This window comes from Oncorhynchus clarkii, chromosome 25, assembly GCF_045791955.1.
Source record: "Oncorhynchus clarkii lewisi isolate Uvic-CL-2024 chromosome 25, UVic_Ocla_1.0, whole genome shotgun sequence".
NCBI classification, from domain to species: Eukaryota; Metazoa; Chordata; class Actinopteri; order Salmoniformes; family Salmonidae; genus Oncorhynchus; species Oncorhynchus clarkii.
Window position 1 is genome coordinate 3,349,623 of NC_092171.1, and position 21,751 is coordinate 3,371,373.

The 21,751-nt window shown below is 41.4% G+C and overlaps 1 protein-coding gene across 1 annotated transcript in view; it reads left to right on the forward strand.

The window, feature by feature from the left end:
* LOC139383404 (leucine-rich repeat and fibronectin type-III domain-containing protein 2) overlaps nucleotides 1-19,246 on the forward strand; it is a 241,115-nt gene extending 221,869 nt beyond the window's left edge. The window contains exon 9 of the mRNA XM_071127944.1: nucleotides 16,082-19,246. Within this exon, the coding sequence (XP_070984045.1) occupies nucleotides 16,082-17,099 (1,018 nt within the window). The 3' untranslated portion in view covers nucleotides 17,100-19,246. The remainder of the gene's footprint in view (nucleotides 1-16,081) is intronic.
* Nucleotides 19,247-21,751: the final 2,505 nt, after the last annotated feature.

The following is a 21,751-nucleotide window of genomic DNA, read 5'->3' on the forward strand; positions in this document are numbered from 1 at the left end:
AAAAAGGCGAAAGCATACCATGCGATTATCTGAGAACAGTGCCCAGCGGACAAATCATTACAAACAGTTACCAGCCAAGTAGAGGAGAAGCAAAAGTCAATATAGAGATATAATTAATCACTTACCTCTGATGATCTTCATCTGGTTGCACTCACAAGACTCCCATTTGTTCGATAATTTCCCTCTTTATTTCGAAAAACCATTTTGTTCGCTCGTTTTGGTATGTAATCCACAGGCTCAAATGCAGTCACAACAGGTAGAAGAAAAATCCAAATAGTATCCGTAAAGTTTGTAGAAACATGTAAAACAATGTTTATAATCAATCCGCAGGTTGTTTTTAGTCTAAATAATCAATAATATTTAAACCGGACAATAACGTCATCAATACTAAAAGGCAAACAAGAAAGACGCGCTCTGGTCCCCGGGCATGAAAAACCTCTGGGACACTATAGTGTCCACTCATTCAGAGTGGTCTTACTCTCTCATTTTTCAGAATACAAGCAATCTAGTGGAAGCCATAGGAAGTGCAATTTGAGTCCTAAGTCAATGGATACTGTATGGATTCAATAGAAAACTACAACCATAAAAAAATCCCACTTCCTGGATGGATTCTTCTAAGGGTTTTGCCTGCCAAAACAGTTCTGTTATACTCACAGACATTATTTTAACAGTTTTGGAAACTGAATATCCTAGCTTCGGGGCCTGAGTAGAAGGCAGTTTACTTTGGGCACGCTTTTCATCCAGAGGTGAAAATAGTGCCCCCTACACTAGTGAAGTTAAGCTTCTCTAGTGTCCGTTGAGTTATTTACTCTGAAAATAATAACCAAACAGTGTGAAGGAATTTTAATGTGTGTGTGTGTGTGTGTGTGTGTGTGTGTGTGTGTGTGTGTGTGTGTGAGTCTCGTATGTGTGAGTGTTTGGTTGAGTCCAGTGAGTGTACATCGAGCTTGTGCAAGAGAGTTATATAAATAATAATTCAATAAGGGGGTCAATGTAAATAGTCAGGGTAGCCATTTGATTAACTGTTCAGCAGTCTTATGACTTGATGGTATTGGTTGTTTGGAGGCTTTTGGTTCTAGACTTGCCTCTCCGGTACCACTTTCAATTCGGTGCCAATGGGAACAGTCTATGACTTTGGTGTCTGGAGTCTTTGACAATTGTTTGGGACCCTCTGACACTGCCTGGTATAGAAGTCCTGGATGGAAGGAAAGATCGGCCCCAGTGATGTGCTGGGCCATACGCACTACCCTCTGTAGCGCCTTATGGTTGGATGCTGAGCATGTCAAATACAATTTTATTGGTCACATACACATGATTAGCAGAGTGTAGTGAAATGCTTGTGCTTCTAGCTCCGACAGTGCAGTAATATCTAACAAGTAATAATAAATTACACAACATACAGTGCCTTGCAAAAGTATTGAACCCTTTGGCGTTTTTACTATTTTGTTTCATTACAACCTGTAATTTAAATGGATTTTATTTGGAATTCATGTAATGGACATACACAAAATAGTCCAAATTGGTGAAGTGAAATGAAAATAATAAAAAATATAAAAAAAATAAAAAAGGTGGTGCGTGCATATCTATTCACCCCCTTTGCTACGAAGCCCCTAAATAAGATCTGGTGCAACCAATGCAATCGAAGTGTCACATGATCTCAGTATATATACACCTGTTCTGAAAGGCCCCAAAGTCTGCAACACTAAGCAAGGGGCACCACCAAGCTAGCGGCACTATGAAGACCAAGGAGCTCTCCAAACAGATCAGGTACAAATTTGTAGAGAAGTACAGATCAGGGTTGGGTTATAAAAAAATATCAGAAACTTTGAACATCCCACGGAGCACCATTTTATCCATTATTAAAAAATGGAAAGAATATGACACCACACCAAACCTGCCACAGCAAAACTCCACAGCGGAAATTGGAGTATCTGTCCATAGGACCACTTTAAGTCGTACACTCCACAGAGCTGGGCTTTAAAAAATAAGCAGACAAGTTTGGTATTCACGAAAAGGCATGTGGGAGACTCCCCAAACATATGGAAGAAGGTACTCTGGTCAGATGAGACTAAAATGTTGCTTTTTGGCCATCAAGGAAAACACTATGTCTGGCGCAAACCCAACACCTCTCATCACCCTGAGAATACCAGCCCCACAGTGAAGCATGGTGGGGATGTTAATGACCTCTTAGAGCTACCCCCTACTTTTTTTTCAATTTCCGCCTGAAGATACCCAAATCTAACTGCCTGTAGCTCTGGCCCAGAAGCAAGGATATGCATATTCGTGGTACCATTTGAAAGGAAACACTTTTGTGTAAATGTGAATTGAATGTAGAAGAATATAATACAATGAAGAAAAACATTAATTTTTATTGTTGTATCATCTTTAAAATGAACAAGATAAATCCTGTTAAAGGATGCTGCGAATTTTCGCAGCTTTTTGTTAAAAATCGCGCAACATTTCAAAGTCCTGCTACTCATGCCAGGAATATAGTATATGCATATGATAAGTATGTGTGTATAGAAAACACTCTGAAGTCTCTAAAACTGGTAAAATCGTGTCTGTGGCTATAACAGAGCGTGTTTAGGAGTAAAAATCCCAGGGAAAACTGTTCACCAAAAACACACAAAAAAAAATAATCCGCCAGTCTTTGAATTGTCTAAGGCGAAGGAAAATAGATCCGGTCCGTTTACAACGCCTACAGCTTCCACACGATGTCGCCAATACTGGCATTTCTTTGCACATTTATCCTTGGTGGGATGACGTATAGGCACTTCCTGTCTTCGGGTGCACCCAGGAAATTATGAAAGTAAAAAAAATGGACGATGATTTCAAGACTTGCTGCTATCGAATACAGATCGCCCCGTGATCAATTTGATCGATTATTAACGTTTATTAATACCTAAAGTTGGTTTACAAAAGTCGTTTGAAGTGATTTGCAAAAGTTTATAGGCAACTTTGTTAATTTTAAAAGTGACGTTGCGTCGTGTAAAGCTGCATTTTCCTTGGATCAGACGGCCTTTATAGATGGACTTTTTTGGCATACTTTGACGGATTTAATCGGGAAAAAGACCCAATTGTGATGTTTATGGGACATATAGTGGTGCCAACAGAGAAGCTCGTCAAAGGTAATGAATGTTTTATATTTTATTTATGCGTTTTGTGTAGCGCCGGCTACCGCAAAATCTGTTGTTTAGGTGACGTTTTGGTATTTTGGGGGGGTGCATGCTATCAGATAATAGCTTCTCATGCTTTCGCCGAAAAGCATTTTACAAATCTGACTTGGTGGCTAGATTCACAACGAGTGTAGCTTTAATTCAGTACCTTGCATGTGTGTTTTAATGAAAGTTTGAGATTTATCGAGTACTATACTATAGTACTATAGGTGGCGCTCTGAAATTTCCGCTGAGGTGTTCCTGTGCAGGAACCACGTCGGTAAGAAGATAAAACAAACATTCAGTTAGGATGATGGGTACAATTTCTGTGAAAAATATAAGAGGGCAACAGTACTTGTGCAACGTTTCAGAATGATAAGTTCCAAAATGAGTGTGCTCCATGACATTTATCATGAAGTCACCCAGGTGTCCCACACAAGTAGCCCAAATGTATCCAATGTATACATTTTGAAACAAATAACTATGTACAAAATGCCAAAATAGTATTATAACAAATGGAGAATAAAATATGAAGAAAAAAAAATACACATTTACAAAATAACATGGGTAACTATTTACACACTTTCAATATTTGGAAGACCCTCAGTCATCTATCAAATAAAATTTCTTCATATAGCCCTTCGTACATCAGCTAATATCTCAAAGTGCTGTACAGAAACCCAGCCTAAAACCCCAAACAGCAAGCAATGCAGGTGTAGAAGCACGGTGGCTAGGAAAAACTCCTTAGAAAGGCCAAAACCTAGGAAGAAACCTAGAGAGGAACCAGGCTATGAGGGGTGGCCAGTCCTCTTCTGGCTGTGCCGGGTGGAGATTATAACAGAACATGGCCGAGATTTTCAAACGTTCATAGATGACCAGCAGGGTCAAATAATAATAATCACAGTAGTTGTAGTGGATGCAACAGGACAGCACCTCAAGAGTAAATATGAACAGTTTAGGGTTCCATAGCCGCAGGCAGAACAGTTGAAACTGGAACAGCGGCAAGGCCAGGTAAACTGGAGACAGCAAGGAGTCATCATGCCAGGTAGTCCTGACGCATGGTCCGAGAGCTCAGGTCCTCCGAGAAAGAAAAATAGAGAATTAGAGAGAGCATACTTAAATTCACACAGGACACTGGATAAGACAGAATAAGTACTCCAGGTACAGTATAACAAACTGACCCTAGCCCCCCGACACAAACTACCGCAGCATAAATACTGGAGGCTGAGACAGGAGGTGTCAGGAGACACTGTGGCCCCATCTGATGAGACCACCGGACAGGGCCAAACAGGAAGGATATATCCCCACTCACTTTGCCAAACTCTACACAATATTGTGCTGCTTATGCCAGGTGCCATAGCAGTCTCTTTCTGCTGTAAAGCAGAGGCTCACCAAGGATGTGGCGCAGGTGATGGGGGACTTAATTTTGCAAAGAACACAGCGACGCCTCCATGCTGTGCACTTTTGGCCCTGAGGCACATCCATGCCTGCAGAAATACATTTGGGCAGATGAACACCATTTGTGGAAGGAGCTGGATGAACCAGCTTCAGTGGGGGATGGACACCTTGGCACTGGGGGCTCCCATTCGGAGTCAGTGTCACTGTGAAGGAAAATGTTCAGTTAGAATAGTTTCACATATGAGCCCTGTATCAACAGATATAATAAACAGATATATATCTGATATATATATATATATATCTGATATATATATATATATATATATATATATCTGATATATATATATATATATATATATATATATATATATATATAGAGTACAGGGAACAAAAGGTTGAATATATTATTATAGACCTGCTAAATCTACTGTCTCTTTTATATTATGACATTTCAGCTAGATCTACTGTCTTTATTATATTACAACAGACCAGCTGTATCTACTGTCTCCATTTCACTTTGGCCATTGTTGTGGGCCTGCCCTCCCCTCAACAGCCTCAAATAGGCTATTTCATGTGGGTTGGGGTGGGGCGGCAGACACACGCATCTCACATTTCATTACATTACATTTTTATATATTGTTTCTGAAATTAAAAAAAATCACAAATAATATTTTATATTATTAATTTCAAACAAGGGCATTAGCATGAGAAGAACTTACCAGTCCAAAATGATGTCCTCTCCGTTCAAAAAATATTCGCTAAATGAATCGTCCTACAACAATCTCTGTCTCACTTTCCCAATAAATGTATTCTAAAATTATGTGTACACCTGTATATCTAGATTTAGATTTAGCTTTCCCTGACTTAGTCGCCATACTGATTGATATATAAACAGCTGAACCTGCGCGTTTACCAAAACAAGGCTGTGTGTAATATGCGTCTCTTTACGCCGGAGTTTACTACATGGGTTGGTCTTCCAACACAAACATTACATATTGCCGTTTACCACATCTCATTGGCTATCTACCCGGCTAGATTTCAAGACGATCAGTGGTCATTGGGTTAAAATACAGTCAATCAACGAAACAGCGGTCTTATCATTGGTGCACAATGATGTCATTACTTGTTGTCTTCAAATCGGTTTCTTTCAGTCAATACTTCCAGCGAAATCACCCGAAAATCCCAGTGGCTAGATCTGCCAAGCTTATAGAGACATACCCCAAGAGACATGCTGCAAAAGGTGACTCTACAAAGTATTGACTTTGGGGGGTGAATAGTTATTCACGCTCAATTTTTTTTTTTTTTTGAGACGCAGACGTCTCAAGTAGGCACCTGGAAATGCAAATGCACTACGCTAAATGCTAAATGTACTCATTAAAACTCAAACGTTCATTAAAATACACATGCAGGGTATTGAATTAAAGCTACACTCGTTGTGAATCTAGCCAACAAGTCAGATTTTTAAAATGCTTTTTGGCGAAAGCATGAGAAGCTATTATCTGATAGCATGCAACACCCCAAAATGCCTGAAGGCGACGTAAACAAAAGAATTAGCGTAGCCGGCGCTACACAAAAACGCAGAAATAAAATATAAAACATTCATTACCTTTGATGATATTCTTTGTTGGCACTCCTATATGTCCCATAAACATCACAAATATGTCTTTTTCCCGATTAAATCCGTCCATGAATGCCCAAAATATCCATTTGTATAGCCTGTCTGCATCAGGAAAAAAGCTCTCTTCCAACACGCAACTTCATGTTTAAAAATTATATAAGTTGCCTATATTCTTTGACAAAACACTTCAACCTACTTTTATAACCCAACTTTAGGTATTTGTAAACGTTAATAAGCGATCAAATTGATCACTGGGCGATCTGTATTCAATAGCAGCTACACACGAAAACAGTGTCCATTTTTCAATCTTCCAAAATCGATTGAGGTAGGCTGGATGGAATGACGGATCTATTGGTAATGTCTCAAAGGATTTTTGGCTGTAGGAATTGCATCCGTCTCCATATTAAATTTGGTTTCCTTTAAACAATCCATGAAAGGGGCGCATGGATACTTTTTTCAGATTTCAGTGACCAGTTTTTCTTGCGCTTTTCGATGAAACACACACTCTGTTATAGTCACAGCCGTGATTTAACCAGTTTTAGAAACTTCAGAGTGTTTTCTATCCACACATACTAATCATATGCATATACTATATTCCTGGCATGAGTAGCAGGACGCTGAAATGTTGCGCGATTTTTAACAGAATGTTCGAAAAAGGAGGGGGTAGGGGGCCTCCCGGGTGGCGCTGTGGTTAAGGGCGCTGTACTGCAGCGCCAGCTGTGCCATCAGAGTCCTGGGTTCGCGCCCAGGCTCTGTCGTAACCGGCCGCGACCGGGAGGTCCGTGGGGCGACGCACAATTGGCCTAGCGTCGCCCGGGTTAGGGAGGGCTTGGTCGGTAGGGGTGTCCTTGTCTCATCGCGCACCGGCGACTCCTGTGGCGGGCTGGGCGCAGTGTACGCTAGCCAAGGTGGCCAGGTGCACGGTGTTTCCTCCGGCGCATTGGTGCGGCTGGCTTCCGGGTTGGATGTGCGCTGTGTTAAAGAAGCAGCGGCTTGGTTGGTTGTGTATCGGAGGACGCATGACTTTCAACCTTCGTCTCTCCCGAGCCCGTACGGGAGTTGTAGCGTTGAGGCGAGATAGTAGCTACTACAACAATTGGATACTACGAAATTGGGGAGAAAAAGGGGTAAAATTAAAAATAAAAATAAAAAATAAGAAAAAGGAGGGGGTAGGATAAAGAGGTTAAAAGGAAAAAATAGCAAAAATGTCAAGGGGAGTGAATACTTCTGCATGCAAATGTGTTCCCAATACACACAAATCTAAGTAGGAATGAATTAAGACTATATACATATGGACGTGCGATGTCAGAGCGGAACGGAGTAAGATAAAGTAGAATGATCTAGAATACCGTATATACATATGAGATGAGTAATGCAAGATATGTAAACATCATTAAGTGAATGAGATACCTTAGGAATAGTATAGAATACAGTATATACATATAAGATGAGTAATGCCAGATATGTAAATCTTATTAAAGTGACTAGTGTTCCATTCCTTAAAGTGGCCCTTGATTTCTTGTCAATGCCTATAGGCAGCAGCCTCTAATGTGCTAATGATGGCTGTTTATAAGTCTGATGGCCATAAGATAGAAGCTGTTTTTTGGTCTCTCGGTTCCAGCTTTGATGTACCTGTACTGACCTCCCCTTCTGGATGATAGGCAGTTTCTCGGGTGGTTAATGTCCTTGACGATCTTTTTGGCCTTCCTGTGATATCGGGGGATGTAAGTGTCCTAGAGAGCGAGTAGTTTGCCCCCGGTAATGCATTGGGCAAACCGCACGATCCTTGCGGTTGCGGGCAGTGCAGTTGCCGTACTACGCGGTGATTCAGCCCTATGCTTTCAATTGTGCAACTGTAAAGTTTGTGAAGGTTTTATGTGACAAGCAACATTTCTTTAGCCTCCGGAGGTTGAAGAGGCGCTATTGCGCCTTCTTCACCACACTGTCTGTGTGGGTGGCCCATTTCAGTTTGTCAGTGATGTGTACGCCAAGGAACTTTCCACCTTCTCCACTGTGGTCCCGTTGATGTAGATAAGGGGGTGAACCCACTGGGAATGTGATGAAAGAAATAAAAGCTGAAATAAATCATTCTCTTCTTTTATTCTGACATTTCACATTCTTAAAATAAAGTTGTGATACTAACTGACTTAAGACAGGGAATTCTTACTAGAATTAAATGTTAGGAATTGTGAAAAACCTGAGTTTAAATGTATTTGGCTGAGGTGTATGTAAACTTCCGACTTCTACTGTATATGCTTGCTTTAAGGCAAGTAACACTGAAACACTGCAAGCGAGCATCAGCTGTCTTCATAGCCAATGTGAGTAAGACCTTTAAACAGGTCAACATTCACAAGGCCGCTGGGTCAGACGGATTACGAGGACGTGTACTCCGAGCATGCGCTGACCAACTGGCAAGTGTCTTCACTGACATTTTCAACCTCTCCCTATCTAAGTCTGTAATACCAACATAGTCCCTGTGCCCAAAAACACTAAGGGAACCTGCCTAAATGACTACTGTCCCATAGCACTCATGTCTATAGCCATGAAGTGCTTTGAAAGGCTGGTCATGGCCCACATCAACACCATTATCCCAGAAACCCTAGACCCACTCCAATTTGCATACTGCCCCAACAGATCCACAGATATTGCAATCTCTATTGCACTATACACTGCCCTTTCCCACCTGGACAAAATGAACACCTGTTTAAGAATGCTATTCATTGACTACAGCTCAGTGTTCAACACCACAGTGCCCTCAAATCTCATCACTAAGCACTCTGCAACTGGATCCTGATGGTAAGGGTAAGTAAAAACACATCCGCCACGCTAATCCTCAGCACGGGGGCACCTCAGAAGTGCGTGCTCAGTCCCCTCCTGTACTCCCTGTTCACTCATGACTGCATGGCCAGGCACGACTCCAACACCATCATTAAGTTTGCCGTTGACACAACAGTGATCACTGACAAATATGAGACATTCTATAAAGAGGATGTCAGAGACCTGGCCGTGTGGTGCCAGGACAACAACCTCTCCCTCAATGTGATCAAAGATAAAGGAGATGATTGTGGATCAAAGACAAATGAGATGATTGTGGACTACAGGAAAAGGAGGACTGAGCACACCTCATTCTCATCGATGGGGCTACAGTGGAGCAGGTTGAGAGCTTCAAGTTCCTTGGTGTCCACATCACCAACAATCTCTCATGGTCCAAGTACACCAAGACAGTTGTGAAGAGGGCACCACAAAACCTATTCCCCCTCAACGTTCTACAGCTACACCATTGAGAGCATGCTAACTGGTTGCATAACTTCCTGGTATGGCAACTGCTCGGCCTCCGATTGTAAGGCACTACAGAGAGTAGTGCATAAGCCCCAGCCATCCAGGACCTCTATACCAGGTGGTGTCAGAGGATGGTTCTAAAAATTGTGAAAGACTCCAGCCAACCAAGTCATAGACTGGTCTTTCTGCTATCGCATGGCAATCAGTACCGGAGCGCCAATTCTAGGCCCAAAAGGCTTCTCAACAGCTTCTAGCCCTAAGCCATACGACTGCTGAACAGCTAATCAAATGGCTACCCAGACTATTTGCATTGCCCCCCCCCCGTTACGCTGCTGCTATTCTCTGTTTACTCTTTATGCATAGTCACTTTCATTCTACCTACATGTACATATTACCTCGTACCTATTGTAGCTGGGGATTTTAACAAAGCAAATTTGAGGGAAACTCTACCGGATCTGATCACGACTCCATTTTGCTCCTCCCTCCCTATAGGCAGATACTCAAACAGGAAGTACCCATGCTAAGGACCTTTCAGCGTGGTCTGACCCATCCGAAACCACGCTTCAAGATTGTTTTGATCACACGGACTGGGATATGTTCTGGGTAGCCTCTGAAAATAACATTAAAACCTACCCTAACCAAAAATGTGGAAAGATGGCAGCATTCACGCAAAACTGAAAGCGCGAACCACTGCATTTAACCATGGAAAGGTGACTGGGAATATGGCCGAATAGAAACAGTGTAGTTATTCCCTCCGTAAGGCAATCAAACAGGCAAAACATCAGTATAGAGACGAGTGGAGTCGCAATTCAACGGCTCAGAAACGAGACGTATGTGGCAGGATCTGCAGACAATCAGACTACAAAGGGAAAACCAGCCATGTCGCGGACACCGTTGTCTTACTTCCAGACAAGCTAAACACCTTCCTCACCCACTTTGAGGATTACACATTGCCACTGACGTGGCTCGCTCCCAAGGACTCTGGGCTCTCCTTCTCCGTGGCCGATGTGAGTAAGACATAAGACATGCAGGGTTCTCCAGAGGTTGGTGTTGTCTGCCCAACGCATCACCAGGGGAAAACTACCTGCCCTCTAGTACACCTAAAGCAACTGATTTCACAGGAGGGGCAAAAAGATCATCAAGGACAACAAACACCCGAGCAACTGCCTGTTCACCCCGCTTTCATCCAGAAGGCAAGGTCAGTACAGGTTCATCATCATGCTGGGACAGAGAGACTGAAAAACAGCTCAAGGCCATCAGACTGTTAAATAGCTATCACTAGGCGGCTTCCACACTGTTATGTAACTCTGCATCTTAGAGGCTGCTGCCCCATTTACACAGACTGAAATCACTGGTCACTCTGATAATGTTTACACATGTTTGCTTTACTCATCTCATATGTATATGCTGTATTTTAGTCTATGCCACTCCGACATTGCTCATCTTAATATTTATATATGATATAATTTTATATTCCATTCTTTTACTTTTAGGTTGTGTGTGTTGTTGTGAATTGTTAGATATTACTTTACTGTTGGAGCTAGAAACACAAGCATTTTGCTACACCAAGCAATAACATCTGCTAAACATGTGTATGTGAGAAGTACAATTTGACTTGATTACATACATTTGACACTTCATTAGTTTGCGGCATGAAGAATGCTTTGTGAAAACTGGCCAACATTCAACTCTTACGAACTTTTGTGGAACTTTACAGGAAATTAAAAATGATATGTGTTTAAATGTTTGACTACATCCATAAAACAACCCATCCTTTGATATTGAGCAGGGCCCCTTGGAAAATGACCTCTGTCACCTGAAAAAACATCCCAGTAGTCTCGGAATGGAGTCTCTTAGTTAAGTGACATTTCTAGAGGGTTCAATTTCTCTCAGAATATCCAAAGTGCTGCGTTAACCCAAGGTAGCACATGATTAAACATTTGATCAGTGTGTTGTGTGTTGAAAGCCCCTCGTATAGATTTCACGAGGCAACGTGCTGTCCTCCTGGTTATGGAAAAGGAAATTAAGAATGAATAATGAAGTACACCACCAGTAGTGCCGAGTGAAAACGCAAGTCTTCTGATGTGGAGGTAAACTCTCTGCACTATATGATCAAAGCTATTAATTTATGTACGGTCACAGCAGGGAAGTATTGAAGTTATTGATGATTGGGGTCTTAGAAAAAGGACAAATAATAACAATGTTTGATTATTAAAGCTGCTTCAACACTTTGAGTATGTGTTTTCTCTCTCTCGTGTAAAGATGGACCTTTTTTCTGCTACGTTATAATATTTGATTGGATTTATTTAGTCTAGTAGCTCAAAGCTCTTTGCATAGTAAGGGAGAAGTCACTTCATTCACGACCAATGTGTAGCACCCGCCTGGGTGAACCAAAGGTATGATTAGGTGGCCATGATGGAACGAGGCCAGGTTGGGAATACAGCAAGGACAACACTACTGTTACGATAAGTGCCATGGGATCCTAAATGATCGCAGAGAGTCAGGAAATCCGTTTAACACTAGCAAGCTGTGATGTTAAATTTCCATGCACTTCTGTGCCATTGGTGAATATTCAAATCAAATATTAGTTGTGCTTGCTTTGTGTTCCTTGAGTCATGATTGCCATTCCATGAACACACAGATCCTCCTAGCTAACTAATGCAATGAGGTTGAAATAATCAATAATCAATATCATCAATGAACAGATACAATTGACGGATTTCAAAGTACTCCAACCTACTGTACCACGGAGCAATACTGATAGACTGTAAGACTTCAATATGGATATTGGGTAATGAAGGTCATCATATACTGTAGATACACTACATGACCAAAAGTATTGTATATGGACACCTGCTCGTCGAACATTCCAAAATCATGGTTATTATTATGGAGTTGGTCCCCCCTTTGCTGCTATAACAGCCTCCACTCTTCTAGGAAGGCTTTCCACTAGATGTTGGAACATTGTTGAGGGGACTTGCTTCCATTCAGCAACAAGCGCATTAGTGAGGTCGGACACCAATGTTGGGAGATTAGACTTGGCTCGCAGTCGAAGTTCCAATTCATCCCAAAGGTGTTCAATGAGGTTAAGGTCAGGGATCTATGCAGGCCAGTCAAGTTCTCCCACACCGATCTCGACAAACCATTTCTGTATGGACGTCGCTTTGTGCACAGGGGCATTGTCATGCTGAAACAGAAAAGGGGCTTCCCCAAACTGTTGCCACAAAGTTGAAACCACAGAATTGGATAGAAAGTCATCGTATGCTGTAGCACTAAGATTTCCCTTCACTGGAACTAAGAGGCCTAGCCCAAACCATGAAAAAAGCCCCAGACCATTATTCCTCCTCCACCAAACCTTACAGTTGGCACTATGCATTTGGGCAGGTAGTGTTCTCCTGGCATCCGCCAAACCCAGATTCGTCCGTCAGACTGCCAGATGGTGAAGCTAGATTCATCACTCCAGAGAACGCATTTCCACTACTCCAGATTCCAATGACAGCGAGCTTTACAACACTCCAGCCGATGTTTGGCTTTGCGCGTAGTGATCTTAGGCTTTTGTGCGGCTGCTCGGCCATGAAAAACAATTTTATGAAGCTCCCGACGAACAGTTCTTGTGCTGACGTTGTTTCCATAGGCAGTTTGGAACTCGGTGAGAGTACAGAGGACAAACCATTTTTTAACCCTATGCGCTTCAGCACTCAACGGTCCCGTTCTGTTAGCCTGTGTGGCCTACCACTTCGGGCTGAGCCGTTGTTGATCCTAGACATTTCCACCTCGCAATAAAAGCACTTACAGTTGACCGGGGCAGCTCTAGCAGGGCAGATATTTGACGAACTGACTAGTTGGAAAGGTGGCATCCTATGACGGTGCAACATTGGAAGTCACTGAGCTCTTCAGTCAGGTAAGGGAAGACCCCCATGAAATGGACAAAATTGAATGGCAGCTTATTGGCATTGGGTGAACCATATACACAATCACAAATAGCACTCAAATTAATGGCAGTTCATCAAAACCATATTGCAACTGGAACATTACAAATGCCAAGTGAAATAAACCAAAAATCTTATAGGGGGTGATCGCGCTCAATCGTAGATTTTATATGGGAAATGGTCACATTGTCAGGTCCCAAGGGTGAATAAAAATAAAAAAAATTGGTAGATTATATATATGTAGTAACCGTATGGACAAACATTTGTCTTATTTTATTGAGTTTGTCCATAAGGCCTATGTTTTGTCCATTTTGTCATATATGATCATAGGAAGTCGGCTTCCGAACCCAAAAGTCAGTGAACCATGTCCAAATGGCATATACACTGACCAAATGATATATACCACTGTGTTAAGCCCTGAATCAACCTAGAAGGTCTATTTGTCATGTTTGATCATAAGAAATAAGAATTTCTCTTTGATGTTGATTCACCATGTCCATTTCGTAATGGGAAGTCCTTATGGACACAGTCAACTTGCAGAAGAGCATGTTCACACTGACAATATAGCATATGTGTAATGGACATTGTCCAATTGCTCGTTGGTGTTGATTTCAGCCTGTCCATTTGGTGATGTTAAATCCCCCGTTAAATACATTTGAAAAAGTACAATTGTACACTGTCCATTTGCAATGTCTTACAATGGATAATTACCATCACAAATTTGGCATGCTCTAATGTACTACAGAAATGTCCAATTGACTGGCTCGTTGATTTCGGGATGGCCGAGCAGTGATAGTGGTTCCTCTTCATCACTCGTTGGTGTTGATTTCAGCCTGTCCATTTGGTGATGGTAAATCCCTCATTAAACATCATCAAACAGACGTTGTATGATTTCTCTTAAATTACGATAGATAAATGGCTGGTTCTATTTTTCCTCACACCGTAGGTTTATGTACTTTAACGTGAAGTGGCCAAATTAGCGCTGTATTACCGTTTTTGACCTTTAATCCCAGAAAATGTGCATTAACTCAAGGAGCGTTGAGGCCTCAAAGCAATCTTGTTTGGCCAAACCTGTGAGTTACGTCTTTGCCGTTTATGAGAAATGGCCATGTCCATTTGGTGATGTTTTGTCCATTTGCCACAAGCAGCCAGTCGCCATCTGGTGGAATTTTCCGGGAAAACAGGAAAATGTCACAAAAAAAATGTATAATGCTGAAACCAAATGTCCTAGAGAATTTATTTGATTACTTCCCGGAAGACCGGGCCCTTGGAGACGACCTGAGGCCATATTTTAATAACACCGTCAGATGTCTAGTAAGGGACCGCAAGTTCAAAACCCCCGAGCTGACAAGGTACAAATCTGTCGTTCTGCCCCTGAACAGGCAGTTCAGTTCAGTTCACTGTTCCTAGGCCGTCATTGAAAATAAGAATTTGTTCTTAACTGACTTGCCTAGTTAAATTTAGGTAAAAAATAAAATAATAATAAGATTCTCTGGTCTGATGAAACCAAGATTGAACTCTTTGGCCTGAATGCCAAGTGTCCAACCTGACAGAGCTTGCAAGAACTCCCCAAATATAGGTGTGCCAAGCTTGAAGCGTCATACCCAAGAAAACTCAAGGCTGTAATTGCTGCCAAATGTGCTGCAACAAGGTACTGAGTAATACTTATGTTAATGGGATATTTAAGCTTTTTATTTCTAATACATTTGCAAAAATGCTTTTGCTTTGTCATAAAAAATAAATACAAATGTAATTAGAATACGGCTGTAACGTAACAACATTTGGAATAAACCAGGGGGTCTGAATACTTTCCGAATGCGCTGTATACTTAAAGGATACAATTAGACAGAATACCATCCAGAAAGAGATTTCATCTGGAACAATTGGAGCCACTAGCTTGCCTTTGGCTTAGATACACATTTAGCAAGTCTCGCATAATTACGGGGAAGGTTTGGGAGACCATGGATTGGAACATGTGTTGCTAGACAGTTGCTGCTTGTATGAGTGTTTTTCCGTCTGCAATGCAATGCAGGTGTATTGTAGGTTAGTCGGTTGCTTTTAGTACGACTGCATTTTTCCGTCTGCAATACCATACAGATATACTGTAGAAACAAATGGCTTGTTTGTGAGGAGGTGCGAGTTGATGAATTGCCTGCTATAATTACAATGGTTTATTCAGCCACCATGTTTCATTACCGATTTCCACACTAGCGTTACATGGTCTTGTCCTTTGGGCGTTAGTACAAGGTCAAACCAAATAAAGATTGCTCCACCACGGCTTTTCAATCTCTCCCTAACCTTTGTGATTTAATTAGGAGAGGGAAGTGTATTGATATTGTCAGACACATTTGAATATCAACATGGCTTTATATATTTTCAGCAAGAGCAAGTTAGACTCAATTGTAAAACAAAGCAGAAGGACCATTGAATAGTTCACTTTAAAAAGTATGGGCCTTTGCATTTTTAATCACTCAGTGTGAGTAATATTTCTAAATGACTATGTGCATTTAAATAGCTACTTTGCCTCATTTTGACTGTTAAATTGATCTATCGCGTTTCAGTAGAATGACTAATTGATATTTACTACTCAAAAGTGCTTTAGCCTCTTCTTGAACTCCCCTTGCAGTGGGACAAATTATTAACGCTAAATTATGCTAATCTAACTCTACACTCTTGTTTCTGTTTTTGTCTTTCCTATATAGGATGATTCCCGTGGCCAGCAAAACCTTTTTAGTCACCAACCTGGTCCAAGACATGCAGTACGACCTATGTGTCCTGGCTATCTGGGACGACACTGCCACCACCCTAACTGCCACCAACGTAGTGGGCTGTGTGCAGTTCATCACCCGTGACAACTACCCGCAGTGCCAGTCCCTCCAAAGCCAGTTCCTGGGCGGCACTATGATCCTGGTGATAGGTGGCATCATCGTGGTCACGCTCCTCATCTTCATCATCATCCTCATGGTTCGGTACAAAGTGTGCAGCAGCCCGCATTCCAGTAAGCTGCCAGTGGTTAGCAACACGTACTCCCAGACCAGCAGTGGGAGTACGCAGGTCAAACCTCAGATCACAACCACAGTGGTGGTAATGCGGGATGAGATGGTGGAATTCAAATGTGGATCGCTCCAGAGCAGCCTCTCCTCGTCTTCATCTGACTCGTTGGACAGTCGCAAAACTAGAGGCAGATTAGGAAACGAGGACCAGTACAGTCTTCGAGACATCGAGTTCAGCACACTCCCCAGCACCAGTAATTGGAGGAGGCACAGGGGGCCATCATCAGCCAAGGCTAGGCCCAACTTGGACAACCTTTTAGGGGCTTTTGCCTCACTGGAGCTCCGGAGCTCGGCTACGACTAGGGACCAAGGGGCATCTTGTTCCTCCACCACCACCTCCAGTGCATTGGTGGCTGTGACCATGGCCCCTCCGTCTGACAAGGAACCCTTGCTGGGCCGAGCCGAGTCCACCACCATGCTGGGGCGTTTTCTGGGCCTGCCCCAGGAAGGGAAGCCCAAGAGGAGCCACTCATTCGACTACGGCCACGTGGGTAGCAGCGGTGGCGCACAGAGCCTCAGCAACTACCCTCGTCACATCAGCAACATCTGGACTAAGAGGAGCCTGTCGGTAAACGGGATGCTACTGCAGTACGACGACAGCGAAGACGGTGAGGCCGAAGAGGTGCCATTCGAGAGCTCAGAGTGGGTGATGGAGAGCACTGTTTAAGAACGGGTTTATGTCGGATTATAAGGTCAAAGGTCAAAAGAGAAACAGACTTTACAGAAAAAAAACAAAGGACCAAAGAATTATTTGGAATAATACCTCTGGGTCATCCACAGCGCTGTACTGCATGAAGTTCATCCATGTGAATACTATTTATTGTTCTTCTGTCCATGTAATTCTACCGAAACAAACACCCAAGTTGGTTGTTCCTAAGACCGTATAAATCAATCGACAGGGTTGGCCACGCTCTCAATTCGCTGGCAGGGAAGACTGTCCTTAACCGCATTTGAAAAAATGTATGCATTACGGAACAAAGCCCCTATGGAATTGTGTAGATACAGCAGACAGTATATGGAATAATGCCCGAACCCTGGGAATTAATGTGGGAGTATCTTTGAGAAACAGGGGAAATAAAGGCGAGGAATTCAAAGTGGATATCCCGTGTCTTTATCTTTCGAGCTCTTTGCCAAGGGGATTTTCCTGAGACTGGCAAAGTAGATGTGCATCACAATGCTTTAGACCAGGGCTCTCCAACCCTGTTCCTGGAGAGATACCCTCTGTTGGTTTTCAATCCCACCCCATTTGTAACTAACCTGATTCAGTTTATCAACTAGCTAATTATTAATAAGGTGCACTAGATTAGGGGTGGTTTGAAAACCTACAGGGCGGTAGCTCTCCTGGAACAGCATTGGAGAGCCCTGCTTGAGACTCTCAGCATGAAAATGGGACTTCTTCAGTAGAAGCAATGGGAGAGCAAATGTGTAACAAAATGAATAATTTTTCATGTTTCCTTTTGTTGTTTATATAATTTGTACTATTTATTTTAGGTCACCATTGAGAGTTCCACTTTATGAATAAAGAAACAAAACAATATAAATGATAGTCAATCAAGAATAATATACTATATCGTTACCCAGTCCCCTCAGAAAGACAACATTTCGTAACAGCCTAGTTTCTATTTGTTACAAACATAGAGGAGATCTTAGATATACACTATCTGAAAACCCTGGTCATTTATTTAAAAACATCAATAGTTGGTTCATTAGGGGAGTTGTGATAATAAAATATGTAGAGGTTGACTTTCAAACAGGTCACATATTCTACCTCAGGTTCTAAATTATATGAAATACATAGTCTGAATAAAGTGGATTATTTCAGAAATAGCATATCATATGAAAATAATCTTCCTTATGTCAATTTTCTGGGGAATTACTCAATACAATTGTTAATCAAAATCCCTTTTGGTGTATCGGCCATTGATATGTGTTTCCCCAGGATGATACACGAGCCATGTGTTACACAGTAGAGACTTATTGAGAACCCTCAACAATTTAAATGAATGTCATCATGCTGCTATAATCCAATACAAAAGGGAAAGAGAACGATATTCATCAACAAATGTATAAATAATTATACAGCGTCTGTCTGAACACACAGAACCATGTTGGTTTGTTTAAGTTAAAATATCAAACGTCTGAATTTATTGTATTATTTTGGAGTTTGGTTTATTTTCTCATTTCATGCTCTAATATTAGTCTATCGTCTCCACGCTACAGTAATAGACTGTGACCGGATATGTATGAAGTTGCATAGGAACGTGATGAATTATAAAATGAGTTTCTATCTGAACTACGGCCTATGTGATCAACTCATAATGATGATTCCTCTTGGATCGTGTGCAGATTCTGATGCCTTTTAATGTTCTCTTTGACTCTCTGCTGCATTACAATATAGTTTTTTTCATATTTTTTTAATTGTTACTTCTCTTGGTGTATACTGTTCCATATATTTACATTTTTTGTACAATAACTATGGGTGAGAATGTAAAAGGGAAACTGTGCAGTAGTGCTTTTATTTTGTGGTTCAGTAAAAGTGAGAAGGTGCTTTACTGTGGTTTATAACATGGAATGTGTTTAGTTGGCGCAATGGAAGGTGACGCTGTATAACGGAGCAAACAGAAATTTGGAATAAACCTGTGTCTGTTATAGATATTACAATTCTACATTCAATTTTGCGCGGTTACCTTCCATTTTGCTAATCAACAACAACCCTATAAGTGTGTACATGACGTGAGAAAGTCATGATTCTGACCTGAGGTTGTAAAAAAAAAATTCTAATAATATGTGTTTAAACATTTTTGCTACTAAAGATAAAATATGAAGAATTCCTAATAACCAAATGGTGTATATTCTTGTGTTTGCATTGCATCCGGTACAGTTTGAGAGTTGTTTTTCCCTCACAAGTTTCATCGAGTCATGCAATGACTTTCCTGGAGCTACATTATATTGTGCCTAAACAATTAACATGGTAGCTCTCAATGCTTTAGGCTGGGCAACAAACTGCCAGTTATGTTAGTTGTGAAGGCTAGCAATTTAGCCACATGGAAATTGTTTGTAAACAAACATTGTGGAGTGTTCAGTGCTATAACCGTGACAAGTGAACGTTTTTGTGTGCAAGAGATTGTAGCAATTGCTAAATTGAAATGTAGGAAATAATTAATGCATTGCAGATACAGCAGACAACTCCGGTCTATGATTATTGTTGCCCTTATTACAGTACAGTGTGCAACTAAACATTCATCTTCACTGCTAACTAGCAACACTGGCCACTTCAACAAACGTCACATAATGGAATATATTATCACTGGATAGATTTAATCAGGAATTTAATCAGGAATTAATTTTAATCATATCTCCAACAACCATCTCATATCCAAATATGTGCAATATATACTGAGTGTGCCAAACATTAGGAACACCTTTCTAATATTGAGCTGCACCCTCGTTTGCCCTCAGAACAGCCTCAATTTTTCAGGGAATGGACTACAAGGAGCCGAAAGCTTTCCAAAGGGATGCTGGCCCATGTTGCCTCTAATGCTTACCACAGTTGTGTCATGTTTGCTGGATGTCCTTTAGGTGGTGGACCATTCTTGATACACACAGGAAACAATTGAGCATGAAAAACCCAGCAGCAATGCAGTTCTTGACACACTCAAACCGGTGCGCCTGGCACCTACTACTTTACCCCTTTCAAAGGCACTTCATTCTTTTGTCTTGGCCATTCACCCTCTGAATGACACACATACACAATCCATGTCTCAATTGCCTCAAGGCCTAAAAATCTTTATTTAACATGTCCTGTCCCCTTCAGTGGATTTGAAGTGGATTTAACAGGAGACATCAATTGGGGATCATAGTTTCACCTGGATGCACCAGGTCAGTTTATGTGATGGAAAGAGTTCACTCAGTATATTGCCTTAATCTGACCGTTATAGCGATATAGTGGCACATGCTAGCCATATGCAACTATAAGTTTGTGTTGTATATTGGGGGGTTTGGGGTCAATACCCTTCTGGTTGTTACACAATATTGTATAAGAACTAGATGGTAACTTTAGAAGTAAAGTTGTGGGGCTTGCTAAAGCTCTTTAAAAATAATTGTGGTAGTGACAGAAGTTTACAAATGGGTACTTTGATTAAATTATTCAAAAAGTGAAATCATTTTTAATTCTCATCAATAGTCAGTAGATTTGGTCAGAAGTTGTGGTCAGTAGTAGTGGTAAGTAGTTATGTGGTTCAATAGTTGTGGTCAGTAGTATTGTGGTTGTGGTCAAAAGTTGTGTGGATATAGTCAGAAGTTGTGTGATCAGATGTTGTGTGGTTGCGATCAGTAGTTGTGGTCCCTAGATGTGGTCAGATGTTGTGTGGTTGTGGTCAAAAGTTGTGTGGTTGGGGTCATTAGATGTGGTAAGCAGTTGTGTGGTTGTGTTCAGAATTGTGTGTGGTTGTGGTCAAGATCAGAATTGTTTTTGTTGTTCAAATGCCAGATTTGAGAAGCAGACGAAGATGTGAGTAAGTCGTTACAAAGTGGAATAATTAGCTAAATTGTGTCAAAAGTGACATGATTTCAAGTAGAGACAGGCAGTTGGAAGTGATGATAACACAATGGGGATCTTTAGAATCATGATGAAATGCCATGAAAGTGGGTTTGGGCCCAAACAAATTGACAAAAATGTGTGCAAGTCCCACAATAAAACAATTATTCCAATTTAGTTAATAAATTTGCCTTTTACTCATCAAGAAACAGTACATAAAAACACCAGTACTTGATTTCACTTCCATATTAAAATCAAGAAGAAAAAAACAGCTTACTGCTGTGCAATGTCACATGTAATCACTATCAATGAAGACTAGGGTGGGCCAATTTCTATTGTAGATTTTCTCAAATTGAAATAAAAATAAAGTAGGTTCTGGAAGTATTCTAAGGGTGATTACTATTTTGCATAATAATTATTAGAAGCACTAAACATACATTAAATGACCAAAAGACATCTCATTCCAAAATGGTTATTATTATGGAGTTGGTCCCCCCTTTGCTGCTATAACAGCCTCCACTCTTCTAGGAAGGCTTTCCACTAGATGTTGGAACATTGCTGCGGGGACTTGCTTTCATTCAGCCACAAGCGCATTAGTGAGGTCTGGCACTGATGTTGGGTGATTAGGCCTGGCCCGCAGTTGGTGTTCCAATTCATCCCAAAGGTTTTTTCATGTTTTTTTACCCCCTTTTCACCCCAATTTCGTGTTAGTCTTGTCCCATCGCTCCAACTGCCGTATGGACTCGGGCGGGGCAAACCCGGAAGACGCTGGGCCAATTGTG